Source organism: Lycorma delicatula, chromosome 5 (genome assembly GCF_047948215.1).
Source record: "Lycorma delicatula isolate Av1 chromosome 5, ASM4794821v1, whole genome shotgun sequence".
NCBI lineage: Eukaryota > Metazoa > Arthropoda > Insecta > Hemiptera > Fulgoridae > Lycorma > Lycorma delicatula.
Window position 1 is genome coordinate 17,695,911 of NC_134459.1, and position 25,217 is coordinate 17,721,127.

Genomic DNA, 25,217 nt, shown 5'->3' on the forward strand with positions numbered 1-25,217 from the left:
TGACGGCGGAAATCTTGCTGAACAGCAGTTACGGATTCGTCATTTCGCACAAAACTGTCTTACGCGTACAGGCGTTGGTCTAGCGTCCACGGCTCCATCTCAACAACTAAAATGTAAATGCTATGAACAAAGGAAACGTCAGACACCAGCCACGTGCCACTCCCACCACGAACGCCCGAGTACAACCCACTTCAAAAACATCCGGTTCCCATGAATGACCCTGTATTATAATTTTCGCCTTTTCAGAGTCCTTCTTTTATTAAATATATAATACTTTCTACAACTTTTTCTGTTTATCAACTAGGGATTTCCTGCATAGTTTTCCTATCTTCTGATCAACTCCTTTCCAAAATGTAAATAAAAGATTTCAATACACAAGTCATCGACAACTGATGACAATATTGAAAAAGTAAAGAAAATGATTATGGATAATCGCCGAATCACTACCAAGAGAGTCAGTAAGTATTGCTACCTGGAAGTTCTCTGCCATTTGCATGAAGTAATCTGAAGACAACCCCTGGGTTTGTGGCAAAACAATTCATGGCAATTGCATTACATTAATGCACTTACACTTCACTGCTTGTTCATGAATTTTTGATCTAAGCCAAAAATTTGTTGTAATGCCTCAGCCTCTATTTACCGAACATGGCCTTCTGTGACTTCTTCAGATTCTCCAAGCTGAAAAAAAACCATGAAAGATGAAGTTTTGCCAACATTGAAGAAATGAAGACAATTGCTGAACAAGCTGAAAAAGCCATACTGGAAATTGTGTTTCAGAGGTGCGTTGAAGATTGGGAAAAGTGCTGGCACAAATTTTATTATATCTGAAAAGGAGTATTTTGAAGATGACAAAGTAAATATTGATGAATAAATAAAGATTTTTTGAGAAAAACTAAAATTCCACAATTTTTTTTTTCATACCTCATATAGTGAGTTACATGAAAAAAAGTTTTCTTTTTTTTAGATAAGGGTAATTTGTAATGTTTTATTGTAAAATTATGTTTAAATATACCAAAAAGGTTTTAAATTTCTTTCTGCTCCCGACCTCCAAAATTACCTTCCAAGAAAATATTTGATTTTTTTTATTTTAAAGGGAAAAAACTAAAAAAAATTCCAGTCAATAACAAACAACCAAAAAAATTACCCAAGATTTTTTTTTTTGGGGGGGGGGGTGAATTAAGATGAAATTTTATTGTAATATTATTATTAAAAGTTAAATAAACCAAAAATAGTTTTACAAATTCTTTATTTACTGCATTTTTAACCTAACTGTTTTTTAAACTTATAAAAACAATATTTTTAAACTTTGATCAGCTCCCCTATCCACAATATTTCCCCTAAAGTATATTTGAAGCCACTTGCAGTACTACTATGCGCCTAGGTTGACAAAAAACAGTTAGGTTAAAAATGCAGTAAATAAAGAAATAGCTTCTTTTTGAATTTTTCAGGAAGAGAAGGAATTTTGCGTAAAATTATAAAATAAAAATGGTAAGATTAACATACAGACACCGAGCTTAATATAAAATTGCATTATAATTTGCAAAATATTTGATTAAATAGGTCCCAAAAAAACTTCCCCACCCTCTGGAGATACTGACACCAAAGTTTTATCAACAAATTGCCCCATATATACAAGTCTGTGCAAAATTTCTCAAAATCTGTTCATCTAATCAAAAGTTATTAAAAGCTTCAAACACTCCCAACACTTTCATACGAACATTACCCGCATTTTTTTTTCTGGGATCCTTGAGTTATAAAATGTCGAGAAATTTAAAAAACCCGTCCCCCATTTTTTGACTGATTACCATACTTTCCTTCTTGCAGCATAGTTCTAGAGCTTGATACCAGGAAATTAAAACTATACATTATGAAAGTACTTAAGCAACAAAATACAGAACAATGCCCGTTTTAGAATTGTAATTTCTAATATATTAATTTATTCTCCTGCTAGGATATATTGTAATCAAATATTAATATGAATAGGTAATAAACACAAATGTAAATTTATCACCAGAGATTGTTGAAAAAATTATATAGGAAAGTAGTTTAAAGAAAATCCCCACGTGCTATAATTTAAATTTTATTTTGATTTAATAGAAATTTTCATTGATTTTTAATAAATAAGCAAGCTACCCATTTCTTCATGTCTCCTTAGGTAACTTATAAAAAAACGAAAGAGAATTTTTGCATATTTATTACACTTAAAACCCATACAACCATTGCCTTGAATCCTGTTCAGAAATCATGGTTTTTCTACTTTCATTATCAGATTAATTTATTTACTCACAACAGATAGGTTGCTTAGTATTATTTAGTAAAAATCGACTGTTTTTTTAAGTGTTTCTTACCACATCCATATTTTAATTTTTCAATTATTGTTTTCTGTCTTATCTTTCAGTGAAAACATATTTGGTTACAAGGATTTAAAAATAAAAATATATTATTCTGCTGCATGGTTGACATCATATATTGGTATAGAATACTCAGATAAAATAGATCCTGATGATTTTGGTGGTGTTGAGGTAAATAAATTATTTTTGTAAGATTTACTTTGTTTATTTGTAGCTATTAGATTTTAAGTTTTATTTTATAATAAATATATTTGTTACAAGAAAGGATTTATGAGTTTTGCTTATCTTTTATTTGGTGCTGAAGCTTTATATATATATGGTATATTATTTATTTTTCTTAATTTTCTTCAGGTAATTGTTCATGAGGAAACAAACATATATTGTTATATTTTAAACTATATTGTTTCTGTGAAGTTTTCTGCAGTGTGGTTGTAACTATATTTTTTTATGAAAAAACAGTTCTGTGAAGGTTTATTATTTCTTATAGAAGTTATAAAAATTCAGCTTACAGGAATAAAAAAGTGCAACAGTCATTAAAATTATATTTTACAACTTTTGATCAAAATATCTATTTTAGTAAGATTTAAATCTTACCTAGCCATTATTATATGAACGTAATTTTTATTTAGATTATAACAGTCATTGATGCTAATTCACTATATGCATTAATATTACTGCTGTTAATATTAATCATTTTTTTTTTTGTCTTCAGTCATTTGACTGGTTTGATGCAGCTCTCCAAGATTCCCTATCTAGTACTAGTCGTTTTATTTCTGTGTATCCCGTACATCCTACATCCCTAACAATTTGTTTTACATATTCCAAACGTGGCCTGCCTACACAATTTTTTCCTTCTACCTGTCCTTCCAATATTAAAGCGACTATTCCAGGATGCCTTAGTATGTGGCCTATAAGTCTGTCTCTTCTTTTAACTATATTTTTCCAAATGCTTCTTTCTTCATATATTTGCCGCAATACCTCTTCATTTGTCACTTTATCCACCCATCTGATTTTTAACATTCTCCTATAGCACCACATTTCAAAAGCTTCTAAACTTTTCTTCTCAGATACTCGGATTGTCCAAGTTTCACTTCCATATAAAGCGACACTCCAAACATACACTTTCAAAAATCTTTTCCTGACATTTAAATTAATTTTTGATGTAAACAAATTATATTTCTTACTGAAGGTTCGTTTAGCTTGTACTATTCGGCATTTTATATCGCCCCTGCTTCGTCCATCTTTAGTAATTCTACTTCCCAAATAACAAAATTCTTCTACCTCCATAATCTTTTCTCTTCCTATTTTCACATTCAGTGGTCCATCTTTGTTATTTCTACTACATTTCATTACTTTTGTTTTGTTCTTGTTTATTTTCACGCGATAGTTCTTGCGTAGGACTTCATCTATGCCATTCATTATTTCTTCTAAAACCTTTTTACTCTCGGCTAGAATTACTATATCATCAGCAAATCGTAGCATCTTTATCTTTTCACCTTGTACTGTTACTCCGAATCTAAATTGTTCTTTAACATCATTAACTGCTAGTTCCATGTAAAGATTAAAAAGTAACGGAGATAGGGAACATCCTTGTCGGACTCCCTTTCTTATTACGGCTTCTTTCTTATGTTCTTCAATTGTTACTGTTGCTGTTTGGTTCCTGTACATGTTAGCAATTGTTCTTCTATCTCTGTATTTGAACCCTAATTTTTTTTAAATGCTGAACATTTCATTCCAGTCTACGTTGTCAAATGCCTTTTCCAGGTCTATAAACGCTAAGTATGTCGGTTTGTTTTTCTTTAATCTTCCTTCTACTATTAATCTGAGGCCCAAAATTACTTCCCTTGTCCCTATACTTTTCGTGAAACCGAATTGGTCTTCTCCTAACACTTCTTCCACTCTCCTCTCAATTCTTCTGTATAGAATTCTAGTTAAGATTTTTGATGCACGACTAGTTAAACTAATTGTACTGTCACTTTATCCACCCATCTGATTTTTAACATTCTCCTATAGCACCACATTTCAAAAGCTTCTAATCTTTTTTTCTCAGATACTCCGATTGTCCAAGTTTCACTTCCATATAAAGCAAAACTTATACATATACTTTCAAAAATCTTTTCCTGTAGATTTCCTGTGTTGACTATAACACTTTTTTTGAAGTCTGATGGAACTTCCCCTTTTTCATAAATATTACACACCAGTTTGTACAGATGATTCAAAGAAACTGGGAAATTTTGAAAGTTGTGTTGGTAGCCGTGGGCAATTGGTACCACTAGACAAGTGGCGCCAGCCTCTCTAACCTAACCTGCCATTTAGTTGTCATGGATCCTTGGAGTGGTGCGCAACGTGCATTTGCTATCAAAGCGTTTTACAAAAACAATGACAGTTGTGGAACAACAAAAGAGATTTCCATCAATTCTTAACACAGCCTGGTTTCAACAAGACGGAGCAATGTCACATACTGCACGAATATCGATGACAGCTGTACGCCGATTGTTTGGACAACGTGTCATTTCACGAAATGGTGACATTAAATGGCCTCCCAGATCGCCTGATCTCTCAGCTTGTGATTACTTTTTGTGGGGTCACCTTAAAAGCAAAGTGTTCCACACAGTAGACCTGCGGTCTACTTTCTAGATCAACGGAAAAACTGAAGGCAAAGATCCGAGAAGCAATTGCGGAAATTCCAGTTGAGATGTTACGTCAAACCATGAACAATTTAACGAAGTGACTTCGTGACTGTTTACGTAGAAGAGGAGGACACCTGCAAGATGTCATCTTTAAAAAATAAACTAAAATGTATGTATCCAAAAATGGCAACATTTGTACAATTACATGAAATAAAGTTCATTTTCTAAAAAAAATTTTCATTAACGTTATTTAATTTTTTAAATTTCCCGTTTCTTTGAATCACTCTGTATAATCTATCAATCGCTTCCTCACCTGCACTGTGCAGTAATTGTACAGGTATTCCGTCTATTCCAGGAGCCTTTCTGCCATTTAAATCTTTTAATTCTCTCTTAAATTCAGATCTGAGTATTGTTTCTCCCATTTCATCCTCTTCAACTTCCTCTATACCATTTTCTAATTCATTTCCTCCGTATAACTCTTGAATATATTCCACCCACCTATCGACTTTACCTTTCGTATTATAAATCGGTGTACCATCTTTGTTTAACACATTATTAGATTTTAATTTATGTACCCCAAAATTTTCCTTAACTTTCCTGTATGCTCAGTCTATTTTACCAATGTTCATTTCTCTTTCCACTTATGAACACTTTTCTTTAATCCACTCTTCTTTCGCCAGTTTGCACTTCCTGTTTATAGCATTTCTTAATTGCCGATAGTTCCTTTTACTTTCTTCATCACTAGCATTCTTATATTTTCTACGTTCATCCATCAGCTGCAATATATCGTCTGAAACCCAAGGTTTTCTACCAGTTCTCTTTATTCCGCCTAAGTTTGCTTCTGCTGATTTAAGAATTTTCTTTTTAACATTCTCCCATTCTTCTTCTACATTTTCTACCTTATCTTTTTTCCTCAGACCTCTTGCGATGTCCTCCTCAAAAATCTTCTTTACCTCCTCTTCCTCAAGCTTCTCTAAATTCCATCAATTCATCTGACACCTTTTCTTCAGGTTTTTAAAACCCCAATCTACATTTCATTATCACCAAATTATGGTCGCTATCAATGTCTGCTCCAGGGTAAGTTTTGCAGTCAACGAGTTGATTTCTAAATTTTTGCTTAACCATGATATAATCTATCTGATACCTTGCAATATCGCCTGGCTTTTTCCAAGTGTATATTCTTCTATTATGATTTTTAAATTGGGTGTTGGCAATTACTAAATTATACTTCGTGCAAAACTCTATAAGTCTGTCCCCTCTTTTATTCCTTTTGCCCAGCCTGTATTCACCCACTATATTTCCTTCCTTGCCTTTTCCAATGCTTGCATTCCACTCTCCAACTATTATTAAATTTTCATCTCCTTTTACGTGTTTAATTGCTTCACCAATCTCTACGTATACACACTACCTCATCATCATCATCATCATGGGCGCTTGTAGGCATATAGACGTTAACAATCGTTGTTGGTTTATGTTTTAATTTTATCCTTATTACAATGATTCTATCGCTATGCGTTTTGAAATACTCTACTCTCTTTACTCTCTTCCCTATCTTCTTGTTCATTATGAAACCTACTCTTGCCTGCCCACTATTTGAAGCTGAGTTAATTATTCTAAAATCACTGGAACAAAAGTCACCTATTATTAATAGGCGACTTTTATTATTAATAGCAACTAATATTAATCATGTAATTTGAATATTATAATATTACAATCAGTATTTAAGGTTTAAAAGTACCCTGTACCAGATTTATCCTTTAATATTGTAACACATCTAGTTTAACTTTCACATACATTGTGAATAAGTTAAATATGTAAATAATAAAATAAATCAGGTAGAAAACATTGATTCTTGTAACATTTTTCTTTCATTTGATAATTCATGTTTAATAATTTTTTCTAATCGTTAATTTTATAAACAAAAGTGTTTTAATTATTTATTTATTGTATGTGTGTAATATAAGTTGTACACAATTAATTAATAGGATACATTTAATATAGGTATCATTTTTATTACAGAATTCTGTGACCATTTCTTTTTAAGTAGCGTATGTTTGTATGTGTTGTTTCAATAAATGTATTTAATAATATTTACTTATATTATTTGTGACAAAAAATTTGTTTGAAGTATGAGGGTAATTCAATTATTTTAGTTATATTTTTGTTTATGTTGGTAGTACTGTCGTGTTGCATAGATGATGCAGGTTTGATGCTGCTAGGTTAGTTCCAGTAAACCCACCAGGTTGGTCTAGTGGTTAACGCGTCTTCCCAAATCAGCTGATTTGGAAGTCGAGAGTTTCAGCGTTCAAGTCCTAGTAAAGCCAGATATTTTTACATGGATTAGAATACTAGATCGTGGATACCGGTGTTCTTTGGTGGTTGGGTTTCAATTAACCACACATCTCAGGAACGGTCGAACTGAGAATGTACAAGACTACACTTCATTTACACTCATACATATTATACTCATTCATCCTCTGAAGAATTATCTAAACGGTAGTTACCGGAGGCTAAACAGGAAAAAGAAAAGAAAGGTTAGTTCCATTATCGCTGCCCTGCCATTAACTATGGCTGCTCCGCTTTCTATTTGCACCAAAGAAGAGCAACTTTCAGTAATCCTTTTTTTTTATGGTTGGAAGGTGTATCAGGGGCTGAAATTCATCGAAGACTATCGATACTGTACGGGACAGTGTGTTGCTGCAACGGAGTGTCTACGAATAGATTGAAAAATTCAAAATTTGTCGCACAAGTGTTATGCATGACGAAGGAGCTGGATAACCATCCACAAATGAGGAAAACATTCAGCGTGCACATGACATGGTTTTCTTAGAAAGACGAGTAACTATCGATGAAGTGGTACATCATCTGCAAATTAGTCACGGTTCTACCTACGCAATCACCCACAACAGACTTGGGTTTCATAAAGTCTATGCAAGGTGGGTCCCAAAACAACTCACACGGTTGCATAAACAAACGCATTTGGACATCTGCCAAAAACATTTGGATCGCCCATGGACATCTTCTTAGACAGAATCATCAGTGGTGACGAAACATGGATCCATCATTATGAGCTGGATAATAAACTGCAGAGTATGTAATGGAAACATCCAAATTTGCCCTCGAAAAAGACCCAACCATCCGCAGGAAAACTGATGCTTACGGTTTCCTGGGACTCACAAGGCCCAGTACTGGAACATTATGAGGAAAGGGGCATGACAATAAACAGTGCATGTTACAGTAAGATGCTTACTGCCAAGCTGAAGCCTACAATTCGAAGCAAACGCCAAGGACTGTTGTCGAAAGGTGTGTTGTTGCATAACAATGCCCATCCACACACTGCTGAAACGCTCCAGAAACTCAACTTTGATGTACTGGCTCATCCTCTGTATAGTCCTGGTCTTGCCCCTTCTGACTACCATTTGTTTGGTCCAATCAAAGAGTCATTAAGGGGCCGTCGATTTACCTCGGACGAAACAGTGAAAGAAGCGGTGCATTCCTGGCTCGCAGCTCAACTGAAAACTTTCTTTTATGAGGGCATCAGGAAACAATGGACCAAGTGCGTTGAAATACAAGGGGACTATGTTGAAAAATGATGTACATGTAAGTTTCTTATTTGTATTGCAATAAAATTTATAACTACATTGCTGATAATAATTGACTTACCCTCATAATACAGTAATAAGAATTTAGTTAATAGAAATGAGACGGTTTGGTTATGTGATAACTTAGTAGTAGAGAAGTAGATAAACGTAAATTGTTTAGATCATATGGACAAGTGACATTTTTCATAATTTCTCTATTACATAGTTGTGCCTTTTTTTTTTACAGCCTGATAATATTTTAAAAAAACTATCTGTGTGGTATCCACCTGGATTTCTAACAAATGTTAATAGTTTTATAAAAACATTAGATAAAGAAAAAAATTTTGTGCCTTATGGTGATCTTCAACATACATTTACATCAGTTGGTGGTAAGATAATGTTTGATTCTCTGTAGTTATATTATTATCATTCTTGTCTTTAGATAAATTACTCATTAAAGTTATGTTACTATATTTTATGAAAACTTCTTTTTTTTATAATTGTTTCAATTTCATTGATTACAAGACAGGTATAACAGACCTGAGTAACGGATTCCTGCCAATTAAGAAGAAAGGAGTAGAAAATATAATAATGGGAGGGATCCATAAAGGGGCTAAATGAAATCCTTTTAGTAAACCTAACAGGTACGTTTAACAATTGTCTGTTGTAATACTGCCCACTGATGTACCAAAACAGATGTTGTTCCATGAGAAGGGTTACTGGACCAGGGTAGGAATCTCATGGAAAAGGTTGGATCCAGTCCTGCAGGTAAAGAGGATAAAAGTGTATATACTGTCGGAAAGACCAGTTGACAGTCAGTCTGCGAGTGAGTCTGTGCGAGACATTATGTTGTGATTTCTGCAAAAGAGTTCTAGTGAGGAGTTATGCAAGTCAGTGAAGGAGTGAATTTCTAGTGCATACATATTCGATGCGATTACGTTGAATTCACAAGTAATTTCAGTGCGGACAGTACATGAAAAGAAGAAATGGTTCGGTGAGCTACTGTTAGACTATAAGTGAAAGAGATAATTACTAAATTCATTTATAAATTGTTAGGATAGTTTTATTTAGAGCAAAGGTATTTGCAGTTAAAGAACTTTATACTTGTCTAACTATTGTAATTTTGCTGTTAATACAAGACTAGTTAAAAGTGTTAACATTAGTGGTCATGCTAATTTCTTTTGTCGTTGGAACTGAATTGGTTTTCAATATTTAACTGCCTGTAAATAAATCCTGACGATTACTTTAAATTCTGTTTTGTATATAATCACTGTTTGTTATTATTATTGACATTTATTATTATTATTGTGGTTTTTATTACTATTAATATTATTATTACACTGTTATCATTTTTATTATTGATTTGTCTTATTTTATTTATGCTCTTAAAGTAAAAAAAATTATTATAGAAACATTTTCAATTGTCAATCTTTTATTATCCTGATCGAGCCGTGAACATGCAACAATTGTATAAAATGCTTTATAGCATTTTGAATTATAAAACCTATTTTAAATAACTTTTCTTAGAATGCATTTCAACAAAAAAAATATGTCATGCTGATACATATGCTCAACACCTACATTCACAAACAAAACCCTAAAGATGAGGTTTTGCTTCTGTTTTGTTTATCTTATTTGATACCTAATTAGGTTAAAATATGCAAATGATGGTAACCAGTTTTTATAATAAGTTTTAATTTTTATTAACACGTTGGCAGTGATATTTTTTGAATGCACACAAATTTTGTGCACTCCTTATTGTCCGATATTCGTATTTCCACTGGTGGGATACAGGACACCTGTATCTTGTAAGCTTTCACCTTTTCATGTTATGTGGCAGTCGTCTATTTGTATTACTTAAGAGTGTTTTGAACTGTATAAATTTCTGTCTTGTTTAGGTTTCAACTGTTATTTAGGCAAAAAAAATCCTATACTTCCAGTATCCACATAAAAGTGACAGTAAATTTTACTTCTTTTTTTTACATAATACTTAAGACTTGCTTCATAGAAGAAAAATCAAGGAATAAGATGTCTCACTTTAAATGCCATTACAGGACATATGTAACTGGTACTAAAGCCATTTTGTTGATATTTAATGATTACATGTATGGGGTTTAATAAAAAAGTGTAGCTTCATTTTCAGACCATATGAATTAAATAAAATTAACAAAAAATGATTTATGAAAAATTATGATTTCACTCCATTTTCTTGCTATCTTCCATATGTCTTTAAGGGAAAATTTATAACAAATTGGATTTATGAATCATAATATTTGGTTGACATATTTACACCAACTTTCTATAATAAATAAAAAATTATGATTTAATTTAAACACTCACAAATTTTGAAATGAGTCCCATCAATATTGTTATATTTGTATCTAATTATTTCTTTTATTAGCTAAAATAAAATGTTAAGTCTTTCATTGTAAAAAAAGCAACGTTTTATATTTGAAAATAGATTGACAAACAAGTTACATCAAAAAATTGTTGAAATCTTCAGTCTAATTTCATCAGCATGTGCAAATACTTGAACAATTGCTCCATGAGAGCTGAATTGGTTGTGTAGGATTAATGGCTTCGCTTGGAAGTGTGTTGGGCTAGATCCAATAGATTTCTAGATCTAAAGTGTATGGTACAGTGCCCAATGTTAAGATCTTCGGCAGAGAATTTTGAAAGGTTTTCAACATATTAGAGCTACACCAGGGATTTTTGAAAGAGTGAGATTGTCAATAAATCATCAGCTAGCTGCAGTATATTGCAAACAGTGGAGGCCACTTCGAAGATATGTGCTAGTGAAATATAAAGTAAAACTGGAATTCAGTTATTTATGTCAAATTAATGTTTTTGTTGTTTTAATTTTAATAAATCTGCTGTTTTTTATAGTTTCATAAAATTTATTATTTTCCTGTAATGATAAGTAATCTTCATTCGGTCATTGTTAAGAGCAGATTACATGAAATTGTGAAAAGTTGAGTTATTAATAACCAATATTTTAATCAATCTAATTTTTAAAATAAATAAAAAGATCACCATTTTGTGTAATTAATGTTTCACAGGTTAATTTCTTTGCGGTTGTTTTAATTAGCCATTATTAAATACAGGCTGTATGAAAAGAATTCAGACTTATTATTGATTCTACCACTATTAATTTAATAGCAGTATAGATAAAATCCGGTTAAAAATTTTATCCTCAATTTTCTACAGTAATTCAGTTATTTGATTACCAATTTAAAAAAAAGGTTTCATTTTACTTTACAATGGAAGACATAATAGTAGTTTAGAAATGTATTTTGCTAAAAGTAATGATTATCAAGAGGTAAAGATCAAAAAATTGATGTTAACATTTTGAAATTTGTGAAATTTGTTTCCTCTATAATTTTTTATTTATTAGAGAAATTTTATGTAAATATGTGTGTGAAATATTCCTCAATCTGATCCTGAGATAAATTTTTTTTTTTTTAAATACAAAATTATGGACAGAAGGAAAATGAAGGCGAAATCTTCATTTTTCACCTTACAATTTATTGAACTATTCATATTTTTTGAGTAGTTTCTTCTTGTTTAAATGTAGTGTCTATAACTTTCATTAATTTATGTTGTAGCTTTGTACATCACAACTATGTGTGTTTAGACGAATTTCTCATATAAGCTTATAGCTTAGTACATGAGAATAATGCAATAGGATATCAAAGATCTGAAGAAAAATGCTAAGCCTGGTGCGAATTTGAGATGGACCATACTATGTGGAGAGGAAAGACGTTACGTGATTAACGTTATGTCAAAGTTTAGAAAGACAACACATAGACACACACACAGTTCTGTCTGCGACATATGAAGAGGTGTTGAGGTTGCTAATAGTACACTGGAGGATGATTACTTCAATAGGATGTTATAAATAGCTAAAAATCATTTTCTGGTCCAATAATCCAAACCCTTCCTCCATGTCCACCAAATCTTCTAACGTTTATGAAAAAAAATTAATTTTTCAGTTGCTTTCCTCCCTGACATATTGCCTACTTTTAAGTTTACTTTAAAGCTGGTTGATCTTCAACAATCCCACCCACAAGTTTTACTTAAAGTAGGGTTACTAGTGAGGAGTACTAAACCAAATATTGTGGAGTAGCTAAATATTCAAGAAATCAGTCGGTGGTTAAAGCTCATCCACCTTCCTCACCTAGTGTATCCTAATCAGTCCTGATAATAAAAATAATAATCAATAATTAAATGTTTCACCAGTTGCCATGCTTTTTTCTGTTATGTTTTTCTGTTGAAGTAGTTCTGTACTATGATTTGTTATTGCTTTAACTTTTGCTTCCGAAAAGTTGGAAGGGTATTAAGCCCTCACTTAATACCTATTAAGTGAGGGCTTGTAAAGAATAAACAATGTTATGCTTAAAGAGCTGTTTGCTACATAAGTGATGGCAGCCATATGTTCATTATCAATACTAACAATGTGCAGATAAGCCGATCAAAGTATTACATCCAGCCATGTGGTACATCCTTTGCTTGAATCGCCATAAAAGAAATTATCCAATAAAAAATCAGTAACTGAAGATTTCATAAGAGATAATAAAAGAAGGACTATGAAGCAAATATAACGGTTTGTGATAAACATAAATTAAAATAATGAAAATTATTTTTAATAATAATTTTTAAATGTGTATAGTGAAGGCAAGCTATGATTATTTTTGTAAAGTATATATACTTTCTATAACTATGATTTTCTTGATATTTTAAAATGTTATCTTTATAATAGGCTTAATAGTTTCAACCCAGTAGTATAGTTATAAACATTGAAATAAATAAAATTGATTAAAGGATATTTTATTGTAAAAAAAAATAAATAAAAGGCATTTATATTTTAAAGCTGCAGTGTTTAGTGTCATTCTGTTATAGTATTAGAAGATTCAAAGGTAACTTCTGTTTTTATATTAATGTCATTTGAAATATTTATACTTTAAAGCAGGCAAAACAGAATTTTAAATTCTAAATTTATTGATTTATATAATATTAGTAATTCTGTGGTATTATATTTCTCCTACACTATTGTTGTATAAAAATAAAAACACAGTGTAAAAAAAAATAATAGATGTTATTAATTTGATAAAGTTCTTTGATTGAAAGTGCAATTAAATTTATTTACACCATAATTATGATGGAATAATTTTTAAATAGGAAATGTAAACCTTGTATTGATATTAATAATGAAATGGAATTGTATTTTAAAGCACAATATATTTAACATTTTCATAAGAAAGGACTGAGGAAAAATGTGTAGCTTATATATACTATTTTGTTTTTATAAATTTATTTACAACTAACTAATTGAACTATGGTTAAAAACTTGAATTATGAAAATCAAATTTATATATGTAAAAATACAGTCTTTTATTCAACTCAAATATTAGCGATTTATTTTTGTTGAAAAAATGAAAAAGATAATTCTTTTTTTTCTGATTCAGATTAAAAATCTGTAGGATTATATATGTTGATGAGTATTGCTTCTAGTAATAATGATGTATTTTTATTTTAACTAAAATATATTATTCCTATTCTGTTATAATATGTAGGCCCAATGTTGAGCACTATTAAAGCTTGTAATTTTGTACACTAGAGTCTGGCTATATTATCTTTTTTATATTTTGATTCTTTATTTAAAAAATATTTTACTTCCTCTGCTTTGTTTGTTACCTTCAACATAGGTGCTTTGCTTTGCAGCCAAACCGCATTGTCCATTGCTGATAATTCAGGAAAATAGGAATAAGGCAGAAGTTGTGATTGTTAGAAAAATAGTGACTAAAAGAGTATATGCTAAAAGTAGTTACCAAACAGCACTTTTATGATTTAAAACTGTTTTCGAGCAGCTGATGTGAACAGTAATTTAATAAAATTTAAGATATTGGATGTGCAATTTTACCTGTGCGTGCGTGGTAATACTTAATGGGCATATTCTTTTCAAAGTACAGTGCTTATACAGAAGAGAATTCTTTTTATTATATTTTATTACATGTAATTATATTATTTTATGAATCTATCTAGATTGTTTGTTTATGTTTTAGAAGATAACAAAGAGCGTAAATATGAAATCTATCATTGTGACACTAGTATGAAAGCTTTCTTAAGTTATCATGAACGTTTACAGACATTCCTTTTGTGGTACATTGATGGTGCAAGTTATATTGATGTTGATGATGAAAAATGGCAATTTTTTATTTTGTAAGTTGTTATGAATAGTCTTTTAATCTCTGTAAATTTATTTCAGACTTTGTAACCATGCAGGCAGCTGATAATCAGTTACTTTAAGCTTGTCTTTATGTAAACGCAGAATAATCTAAAAAATGTTTGTTTTGACACAGACACAAATGATGTTTTTAATTATTTTTTGTTTAGTTTGTAAAAATCACTTTATCACTAAAATTTGTTAATCTGATTTTTCAATCTGTTTACATAAGTGTAATTGACTATTCATGTTCAAGAACATTTTTTTATATAAGTCGAGGAATATGTTGACTTAATTGAAAATCCAGCAACTGTCAGCATGTTTGTCTTCTTAAGAATTAATTTTATTTTTTATAGAAAATGTAAAAAACATTTTCTACAGATAAATTTTCTGTTAATTCCATTTGGTTGTTTAGAAACATAAAGCAGAGATACAATGTTACCAAGTTCAAATGCATGAGTCACAGTTTCGTAGATATATTTACACTTAGTTTAGTATCTTCATGAAAAATATATTTAAGGATATTTAAAAAGCATTTTTGGTATCGGAAAACATTACCTTAAAATTATTTTCAACAAACTTGATCTCAATTCAACCCATTACTTTTCCCTTCTCATCATCATTGAAAGATATTCTTTAGGCTTTTAAAGTTATACTGTCTGCAAGCTGTTTAAATGACTATAACTTAAAACTGGTATGGTATAACAAACTGATTACTGGAAATATCTTAACTCTTCAAAAAATGCCTTTAATTATGAAAAATGTTTTTAAGATGAAGTTCCAGTTCATTACTTGAAAATAGTTGAAAACATTTTTATACAATTTTTCATTAATGGTAGCTGCAATATTGGAGCAATATACAATTGGCTATCAAGTTTTTTAGTGGTAGTATAAATGGAGACTTGTATCTTAAAATGTTATCTGAACTAATTTTATTAGAATTGTAAAGTTTTTCATTGCTCGAGAACATTAATGTATTTTGGAGATGAAATTTATGCTATTATTCATAATGGTTCACCGGTACAAGAATATCATAACAGCTGCAATGTATTGCGCTATTGAAGAGTGTATTGCACAGTGGGATGTAAGCAATTAACTCCCAAGGTCACGCAATCTCTTGCAATGAGATTTTTTTTGTTTTGGACATACATGCTAATGAAGTTTCCCTCAGAAGCCCAGAGGTTTCCCAGAAATTCTAAAATAATCATTAAAGTAGAATCCTAAATACTAAACAGTGGTGGCTAAAGATTATGAAAATGTTTCTCAAAAGTGTGTTTAGTGATTTGCAAATACTTTGAATTATTTTTATGTATCTTAAAACAGATTACTAATTTCAACAGTCACTGAATTAGAAATTATGTGAGTATTGAGTTTGTATAATTTACTTAGTAAAGTGAATCTACTGTACTTAAAACAGCCATACTTAAAAATATATTTAGTCATTCTATATTAAAAAAGTATACAGGTATGTAACATTTTGAAATACGCTTCACAGATTCATTTGTTAACAGTTATTTCCCAGCCAACTTTAATTGTTTCTTGAGGAAAAAACTGGCTTGCATAATATTTCATTTAGAAATAGCATCCAAGAGCAATATTACTGCCTTCAGTTTTTTCTAGTATTTCATTAGTATTAAATAATTCCGGATAGGATTTTAATTTAATATGTTTTTTTTCCTTTTATAAGAAATATTTTTTGTATTTAATTTTTTTTTATTGGTATATGAATATCTATTTTTAAACAAGGTATTTTTCTGTAATATTATTATATTTTTCCTTGAGAGTTAACATTTTAAAATATTTTATGATTACAAAAAATATTTCATTATTATAAATGCTTAATATTAACAACTTAGTAATTTAGTAATTTATTAATTTAGTAATATTAATAACTTCTGTTTCGTGTTTACCTCCAGGTATGAAAAATACTCTACTCCAGACAATAAGAAAATGTATAGCATTGCAGGTTATATAACAGTCTATGAATATTATGCATATCCATTGAATATTAGACCTCGTATCAGTCAGGTGTTAATTTTGCCACCATATCAGCATCAAGGTCTATGCACTCATCTTTTGAACACAATTTATAATTTTTATGTGGACAACAAGGATGTAGTTGACATTACAGGTAATATATTAATTGTGTACCAATGTATTGATTTTATATCGTTCAGCTTTAACTGATTGTCGTGTTAGTTATTTGATTTCTTATGCAATCCCCAATAGAATATAGTCCCTGGACAAGACCAGATACTACCACATTTGAAAGTACTGTTCCATTGCCTGTTGAAGAAGATCAGTGAAGTGCCTGATTCAAACTCCATAATATCAATGCAGGGAGGCAGAGATTAAGGTTGAGATACAGGAGAGCTTATAGGGAGGGCACAATTCACGCAGGGGTGTGAAGTGCCTTGTAAGATGAGTCTACATGTTACTACTGCAAAATTATCTTTTTTCATCTTTCTTATCCTGGTAATAATTGTGAGTGAAGATTGCAAAGGTGATTTATAACTTAAACAAGCTTGTAGCAGTTCATAGACAAATGATTTAAGGAGCTGTCCGATTCTGACCACAGTTACATACTATTTGAGATTTGAAGGTTAAATTATAAGTTATTTTGCTGGAATTTAGGATAGAATAGAATTCTTAACATACCCATGGTATGTTGAAGTAATGGTATTTGGATAGTGATTTAGCTCACACAAATTGATGGATGATTTCTCTGCAGCCATCATTATTTACTGCTCTTAAACTGCCTCTGTCAAATGCGTAACCATCTGGCTTTAAATGATGGAACCATGGAAGGGACCTTGAGGAGAGAAGGAGAGTTACAAGGCTCTTTTTTAAAGTAAAACATTGCACAGACTATGAGGAATAGCTTGAACCTGCTAAGATTGCAACAAAAAGCTTCTTTGTATAAACACTATAAAAAGGGTGTCCTGGGGAACAATGGATCTCTCAAGATGGTGATGGAATCTTTGTAGCTTAATGTAGGAGCTCTACACTGTTTTGCACTTACTGGTCTTTAGGGCTGACAGTTTTTGGCCATATTTCAGAGACTTAGAGGATCTGGTAATTGAATCATAAGTAAACTAATAGGTTTAAGACAAATGAGCCAAAAAAATTTTTACTATTAAATTTTACACTATTTAAAAAGATATTATGCCAATAAATAATAATAAATAGTGTTAATAAACTTATTGATGATATAAACAGCTTTATAAAGTTTGAAAATAAGATGCAGTAGTAGTTTGTTTCTATTGTATATGCCATAACCATCTGCTAGGCAACCTTACATGATACAAATATCATTTCCAAAATGATTTTACCATTTTCAAGGGATACAAACATCATGTGCCAGGCTAACTAAGTTATAAGTGTACTGCCTATACATTTCAGTTAGCGAAAGTAAATTATTTTTTCCATATGATAATTTGTAGAGCAAGAATGTGAAAGTGTTTAATAGCTGATGACCTTTCATTGTAGAACATCTTTTTGTATTAATTGGTTCTAGATAAAATTACTCAATGTTAGAAGAGGTAATTTATTTTAGTGAATGTTACCGGTTGTTGTTTACTTTTGTTTCAGTTGAGGATCCGACTGAGGAGTTTCAGCTGGTTCGTGATTTTGTTGATATCTGCCGATGTGATTCACTTGATAGTTATAGTCCTGATAAATTACATGAAGGTTTTAATGAAAAAATGGCTGAAGAAGCAAAGAGGTCTTCTAAAATAAATAAGGTATTATTTTAAAAAAATTCTCATCCTTATTCTGAAGAAAATAATAATTCCATAGAATATTTTGGAATTTAGATGAAGTCAAGTTAATTATTTACTAATCTTAGAAGTTGTCATTTTACTCTGATGTAATGTATTTGGAAAAGTTATGATGGTTTTAGAGATATTGGTTAAAGTTAATTTTATTTAATCAAAGTCTATAAAACTTAAAAGAGAAGAAGTAAATAAATTAAAGGACAGATTTTTTTTCTTTTTTGTTAAAACAGCAGTTGCTAACTAAATTTGAAAAACTGAATTTGTCAGATGGTACAAGTCCTTAATGATAATGTGATAACTGGTTAATTCATTTATAGTTATTTCTATGTATGCTAGGTACTGTAAACAGTTTAAGCAATGTGACTCAAATCATCCCCAAGAATGGTAGTCATTCTCAGAAATAAATGACACTACAGTTAGGCTTGTTAGGGAAAATGAATGAGGTGGTTTTCTGTTGTTTCTCACTGAATCTATTTATTATTCATGACAACATGTAAAACCCACCAAAATGCATTTATCTGTTACATAAGTGATATATAGTGGTACTGATTTATGTTATTTGTACCTTAGGTACTTTACATGTATCTTCTCTTCTCAGTAGGGAAGATTATTTCTATACATGTCCATAAGTATATACTGTTAACATATAGAATTTATCAGTTAGAAATTCAAGATATATATATTGTTTAGGGCTGTCAGTTAATAACAGCAGAAAATATGTTTGTATATTTGATCAGCAATAAAAATGATTATTGTTAGTTATGTTTATTAAAGTAATGTAATACATATTACTTTGTAACTTAACTAATCATTACAATAAGTATTCTAATCATTCCATAAGTATTACAATTTTCAACTTTACTGTATTATATGATGATGTAGTGATTTACAAAAGCAAGATTTTAAAAAAAATGTCCTAAAATATTGTTGATAAATCTACTTTTTTTTAACCACAATGAAAGTATAGCATATTTTTCCAGTGAGTGGTTATATACATTATTTTTGTTCCTAATATACATTATGTAAGGTCCTAATTTCAACAAATGCTGAGGTACCTTTGGAATTCATTAAACCAAACTTATTGTCAGTGTATAAATGTTTATTTTGTCTCAAAATTGATAATACTTTTTCTTATACCTTATATTATGAAAAAAATACAATAAATAAGTTTTGTTTGTTTTTTTTTTACATAGAAACAAGCCAGAAGAGTGTATGAAATATTACGGTTGAAAGCTACCGATATGAATGATGAAAAACATTATAGGAATTACAGGTTAAATGTTAAAAAACGATTAAATATTCCCTATCAGGTAATTTTTAAATTATTTTTTTATTTTGGTAAATAGTTTTAAATTATATATTTATGGTACATTGTAGTAGCAATTTTTACTTTCCTGGATGTATAGGTGTACAGTACTATATTAGAAAAAATATGTACTAATTGTGTCAAATTTTGCATATTGGAACTTAACCAAAGCTTGATGTTTCATGACTAAAAAAATAATTACAGAAAGATTGTTACAAGGTCTCTTCAGAAAATAACCAAATATTTTTAATTACGTGCCAATGGAGATATTTAGTAACATGCAGTTGGCAGCATTGTGTTCCACATAATCTCCTCTGTAATCAGAAGTTCTTGGATTATTGATATCTCATCTAGTTTCATGTTATTTTTATTTGAGTGCAATGTGTTTAAGAGTTAGTACTATTTTTGTAATATGTCCTATTTTTACTTTTCAGGAGCAATGATACAATATAAAATTTTGTGTGAAACCGAGGAAACTTTCACAGGAACATTTCAACTTTTGAAATAAGTGTACGGAGATGATACTTTGGTCGTACATCATGTTACAAATGATTTTCACGATTTAAAAGTGGTCGTCAGTCATTGAAGATGACGCTCGAGCAGGAGGGCTTTTGACTTCAAGTGATGACACCCATGTTCAGAAAATCAATGATCTGGTGGTGCAGATCAGCGAGTGACTGTCAGAGAACTTGCAGAAGAGGTTAACATCTCAATTGGATCATGCCATTTTGACTGAAAAATTGAACATGCTTAGAGTTGCAGCAAAGTTTATTCCTTGTTTGATGACCGAACAGCAGAAAGAACATCGAGTAGACATTTGTCTGCAACTTCTTGGAACAAGCCGATGACAATGAAACATTCATGCAAAGGATCATAACGGTAGATGAAAGCTGGGTTTACAGCTATGACATTGAGACAAAAGTTCAGTCATCACAATGGATTGTCAAAGGATCTCCATGCTCCAAGAAAGCATATCAGTCTCGATCCAATGTCAAAGTGATGCTCTGTTTTTTCGATTTTAATGGAATTTGGATTTTAATGGAATAATTTTGAATTCTTGCCTCAAGGTGAATCAGTGAACTGTGCATACCATCAAGGCATTTCCAACAGTTATGTGTAAAAATCCACGAAAAGAGACCAGAGTTGTGGTAAAGATAACTCATGGTTCCTTCACCATGAAGATGCACTCACACACTCAGCCTTGTTGATTCATCAGTTTTGTGCCAAAAATCAGATTACTGTCTTCCCTTAGCCTGGTCGTCGTCAGACCTGGCTCCTTGTGATTTTTTCTTATTTCTGAAATTAAAATCTGTGATGAAAGGATACTGTTTTGACACTCTTGATGACATTTCATCATGGATCTTAAAAGCCATTTCAAATGAAACTATCTAGGACTGCTTCACAAAGTGGGAACACTGCTGGGAAAAAGTGTGTGAAGGGAAGTACTCTGAAGGGGACAAGGACCAATAATCTGTAAAATTAATAATAAAGATTTAAAAAATAAAGTTTGTTTATTTTCTGAACATACCTTGTATGAATGTGCATATTGGCCTGATTTTTCTTCATATCTCCAGGCTGATGAAATTTAGAACAATGATTTTTTTGTATGATCCATTGATGCCATTTTATTTTGGTAACAATTGGTAAAGGACATTGGGGAGATAATCACCATGGATCCTTCATTTCAAAATGTTTTTTAAAAATTAGAATAATATTTTAGATACTTACATACTTTAATGTTCCACTTAATTTTTCTCCAAGTAGTAGTCTATCGAGGGCAAAGCCTTTTGTAACCAAAGTTATGAAACTTTTTGCTGGCTTTTTTCACTTCTGTAAAACTGGTTCACTTCTGCAGTAAAAATTATTTTTCAATTTTTTATTCTCTCTTATTCATTATACCTCTGAAACTAAACATTTTTTATGTTTTATCTTTACTTGAAGTAGTTTTTTCTCTAAGCTGAATTTTGTACAACTACTTAACATTGACCCAAAAATTACTAAAAGTATTTTAGGATCCAACTACAGTGTTTGCTTTTGTTGAAAATGGTGTCTGTAAGATTATCCCATTTCTGGCTGAATTTAGAACAAAATTCATCTTATAACAAAAAGAACTTAATAATTGTAAGTTATCTTCTTCAGACAGTTTTTTTTTTTTTTGTAAGGCTCATTTCATTTATAATTTGGTATTTAGATTCTGACTACATATTTTTGTCTTTTTGAGTTTAGTTGATTGTTATTAAAGAGAATAATACAACAGAAATAGTTGTATTATATATTAATGTTGAACATTATATATCTTCACAGTTTTAACATGTTAATTAAATTTTATGTATAAAACAATGTTGAGATAAAGCAAGTATCTGTGAAAAATACTATTGTAAATAGTAATATATATATATATGTATATTTTATTTACAGAAAGAACAAGCATATATGAATAAATTGAGGAAGTTGCTAAATGAACAAGAATATCAGACTACTTTAACCTTAAATGGTATTGGGCAAAGAATTGAAAAATTAGAAAAACAATACAAGGAACTAGAAGAACAGTATTTACATGTGTTGAAACGTTATGAAAAGAGAAGGCATAATTAATAGTCTTAATGAAGATATACTTATTATTTGTGTTTGAAATTCTAAATATTCTGAAAAAAATTCATTCATTATATATTTCTTACTTCAAAAAATTAATTATTTTGTGCAGTTTTCCAACCTTCATGTTTCAGTTATTTTCTTATAATTTAATTAGAAGCTGTTTGTCAAAAGTGATGTTATAACAATTGAAGTTTTTTTTATATATAAAAAGTACTTGGGTTACTGTTTTCTGCACCATGGTTTTAAGTTAGTATTTGAATAAATTTGATTACTGGATTTTATCTTTTACTTAGAAATCTAATTTTGATATAAAAAAATTTGAAGAAGGTAAGGAAGTAGCAGATGGTTAAGACTGTTAGTATATTGTAAATAGTATTATTTGTTGTTTGTTAGCTTATATTTGTATGGTATTCCTTTTTTTACCTTTTTATGTACTGCTCTTCAGTTAACAACTTTTGTAATATCATGTTCACTGTGTTAAAATTTTTTTCACTGCATAAAATATTGTATAAAAATGTTTCACTTGCAATTATAATTTATTCCCTTTTTTTTAGTCTTTAATTTTAATTTTTAATAATTTTTTTTTAATAGTTTGGTTGTTGACTTTTAAAGAGTATGCAATGATTAAAAATAATAAATATTGTTTGACTTTCTTTTTATTGCATTAATTTTTACTCTAATTTAAAACTTAAAATTATGTATTATATATATATTTTTTAAATTATTAATTCATTTGAGATAAATGTTGAATTGTTTAAAAACTAATTTTTAATAAATTATGTAATTAAATTTTTTGTCTTAACAATTAATTCCTTTTTATTTCAAACCAAGTTTTCACCTATTGATGAGTAATGCAATCTTAAAAGTTTTAAATTAATGTACTTTTGAGTAAAACATAGTTATAATTTTACATAATTGTACCTTTACACCATTCTTCTGGATGTTCCTCTTAATTCACTAAGAGTTCCATTACCCTGCTGATATGTAAAAGTAAAGCAGTAAATATGTTATGTTTTACACTATTAGTAGCTGCAGGGCATGCCTCTGCAGCTAAGCTCTCCAGGTGGGTGGTGTCTCAGAATGGGATTTTTAGATGTCCAAAATTGATTACCTCTTATGTAAAAGATTTTTTTTGAATGATGAAAATTGATATAATTAAAGTTAAATTAGAAATTGATACTAACAAATCAGGATTTTCCACTAATAATCAGTACATTCTGGTGCCTACTTTTTTGTTATAGTTCATTATTTTATGAAGATAAACAATCACATAAATAAATAAAAAATATTTTTAAAACACCACTCGTAAATTAAACGCACTGAAAGGTAAAAAATTATTTTAGTACAGTATCTCAGAATGAATTTGACAACAAGCTTTGATGGTGATATGTTAGATTATGTGAAAGTCATAGTTTCAAATTAAAAATTTGATGTTTTTGCCAATTTTTTCTTATGCATGATGAATGGCCTAAAGAGTGCCAACACGCATAAGAAAAAATTGGCAAAAAAATCAAATTTTTAATTTGAAGCTATGATTCACATAATCTTGCATATCACCATCAAATTTTTTACATTTTAGCGCATTTAATTTCAGAGTGGTGTTTAAAAAATTATTTATTTTCTACTTTTTAGTGCATTTAATGAGTGGTTTTTTTATATATTTTTTATTTTCTACTTATTAGTCTTTATAAGTTTATAATTTACAGCTGCGCTAGCGCACAGGTTTGAGTGTATTTAGCGAAAGATTGGATTGGTATGTTTTACGGTGGGTGAATGCAATCAAAACATAGGACTAAACGATTTCTGGATAACCAAGATCCAGTCGATCAAGAGTATACCTTAAACAGTTAGCGCTCAATCTGCTGATACATATGCCGTTTGAATCGTGAAAATCGGACGAGCAGTTGCTGAGTTTATGGTGGTATCCCCTCCCCAATTTCCTAAAGACGCCCGGGGACACTTGAAAATATCATTTCATGGGTACCACTGGGAGCAGAGGGGTATTGTTTGGGGGGGGGGGTCGAAAAGATTTTTCAGTGCTAGGACCGATTGTTTTCGAGATATTTGTCATTTTCATCCAAAAATTCAGATCCAGTTAAAAATATTAAATTTTCCAAAAAATTTGATATATATTATACATGTATTTCTATATATACACACTATATCAGTATATAATATAACAAGTATACACCTGACCACCACGAGACATGTACTAATGAATTGGGATTTTCAGCTGGTGATCGGTACATTCCAGTGCTAAACTAAGAGGGGGAAGCACACCCATACAAATGCTGTTTAGTAGGATAGGATAAATAAAACTCAACTAGTGAGAAATTAATCTTTAAACCCAGTTGTATAGTTGAGATTTTGGAACCTAAAATCTAACTAAAAAAATGAGGTTCTAACCTGTTAGCCAAGGATTAAATTAAAATATATCATTTTTCAAGATTAGTTAAATGTTATTGGAATATTTAGAAGTAAAAAATATCATTTCAATTAAGGTCTTAGTTTTTTGGAGTGTTGATTGTCTGTTCAGTTGAAACTGTGTTCTTGTTTTTGAGAACTGCCTTTTCACACGATGTTTGATTTAATTCATAAAAATAAATTTTAAATTATCATTAAATTTGTGTTCCACTGACAGTTTCAAACAATATTAAATTTATTCCAAAAAACACCTCAAATCCTGGAATGCCTTTTGGGAAAAAATCACAGGTGTTTTAAAGATTATTTAATTGAACTAATACTCAGCAATGAT

The 25,217-nt window shown here is 30.3% G+C and overlaps 1 protein-coding gene across 2 annotated transcripts in view; it reads left to right on the forward strand.

The window, feature by feature from the left end:
• Hat1 (histone acetyltransferase 1) overlaps window positions 1-23,212 on the forward strand; it is a 35,645-nt gene extending 12,433 nt beyond the window's left edge. Inside the window, exons 3-9 of one of the 2 annotated variants that reach the window (XM_075365741.1) lie at window positions 2,399-2,522; window positions 8,810-8,951; window positions 14,625-14,781; window positions 16,702-16,916; window positions 18,377-18,528; window positions 19,755-19,871; window positions 22,286-23,212. In XM_075365741.1, the coding sequence (XP_075221856.1) occupies window positions 2,399-2,522; window positions 8,810-8,951; window positions 14,625-14,781; window positions 16,702-16,916; window positions 18,377-18,528; window positions 19,755-19,871; window positions 22,286-22,462 (1,084 nt within the window). In that variant the 3' untranslated portion in view covers window positions 22,463-23,212. The remainder of the gene's footprint in view (window positions 1-2,398; window positions 2,523-8,809; window positions 8,952-14,624; window positions 14,782-16,701; window positions 16,917-18,376; window positions 18,529-19,754; window positions 19,872-22,285) is intronic. The other variant, XM_075365740.1, reaches the window with a different exon arrangement.
• Window positions 23,213-25,217: the final 2,005 nt, after the last annotated feature.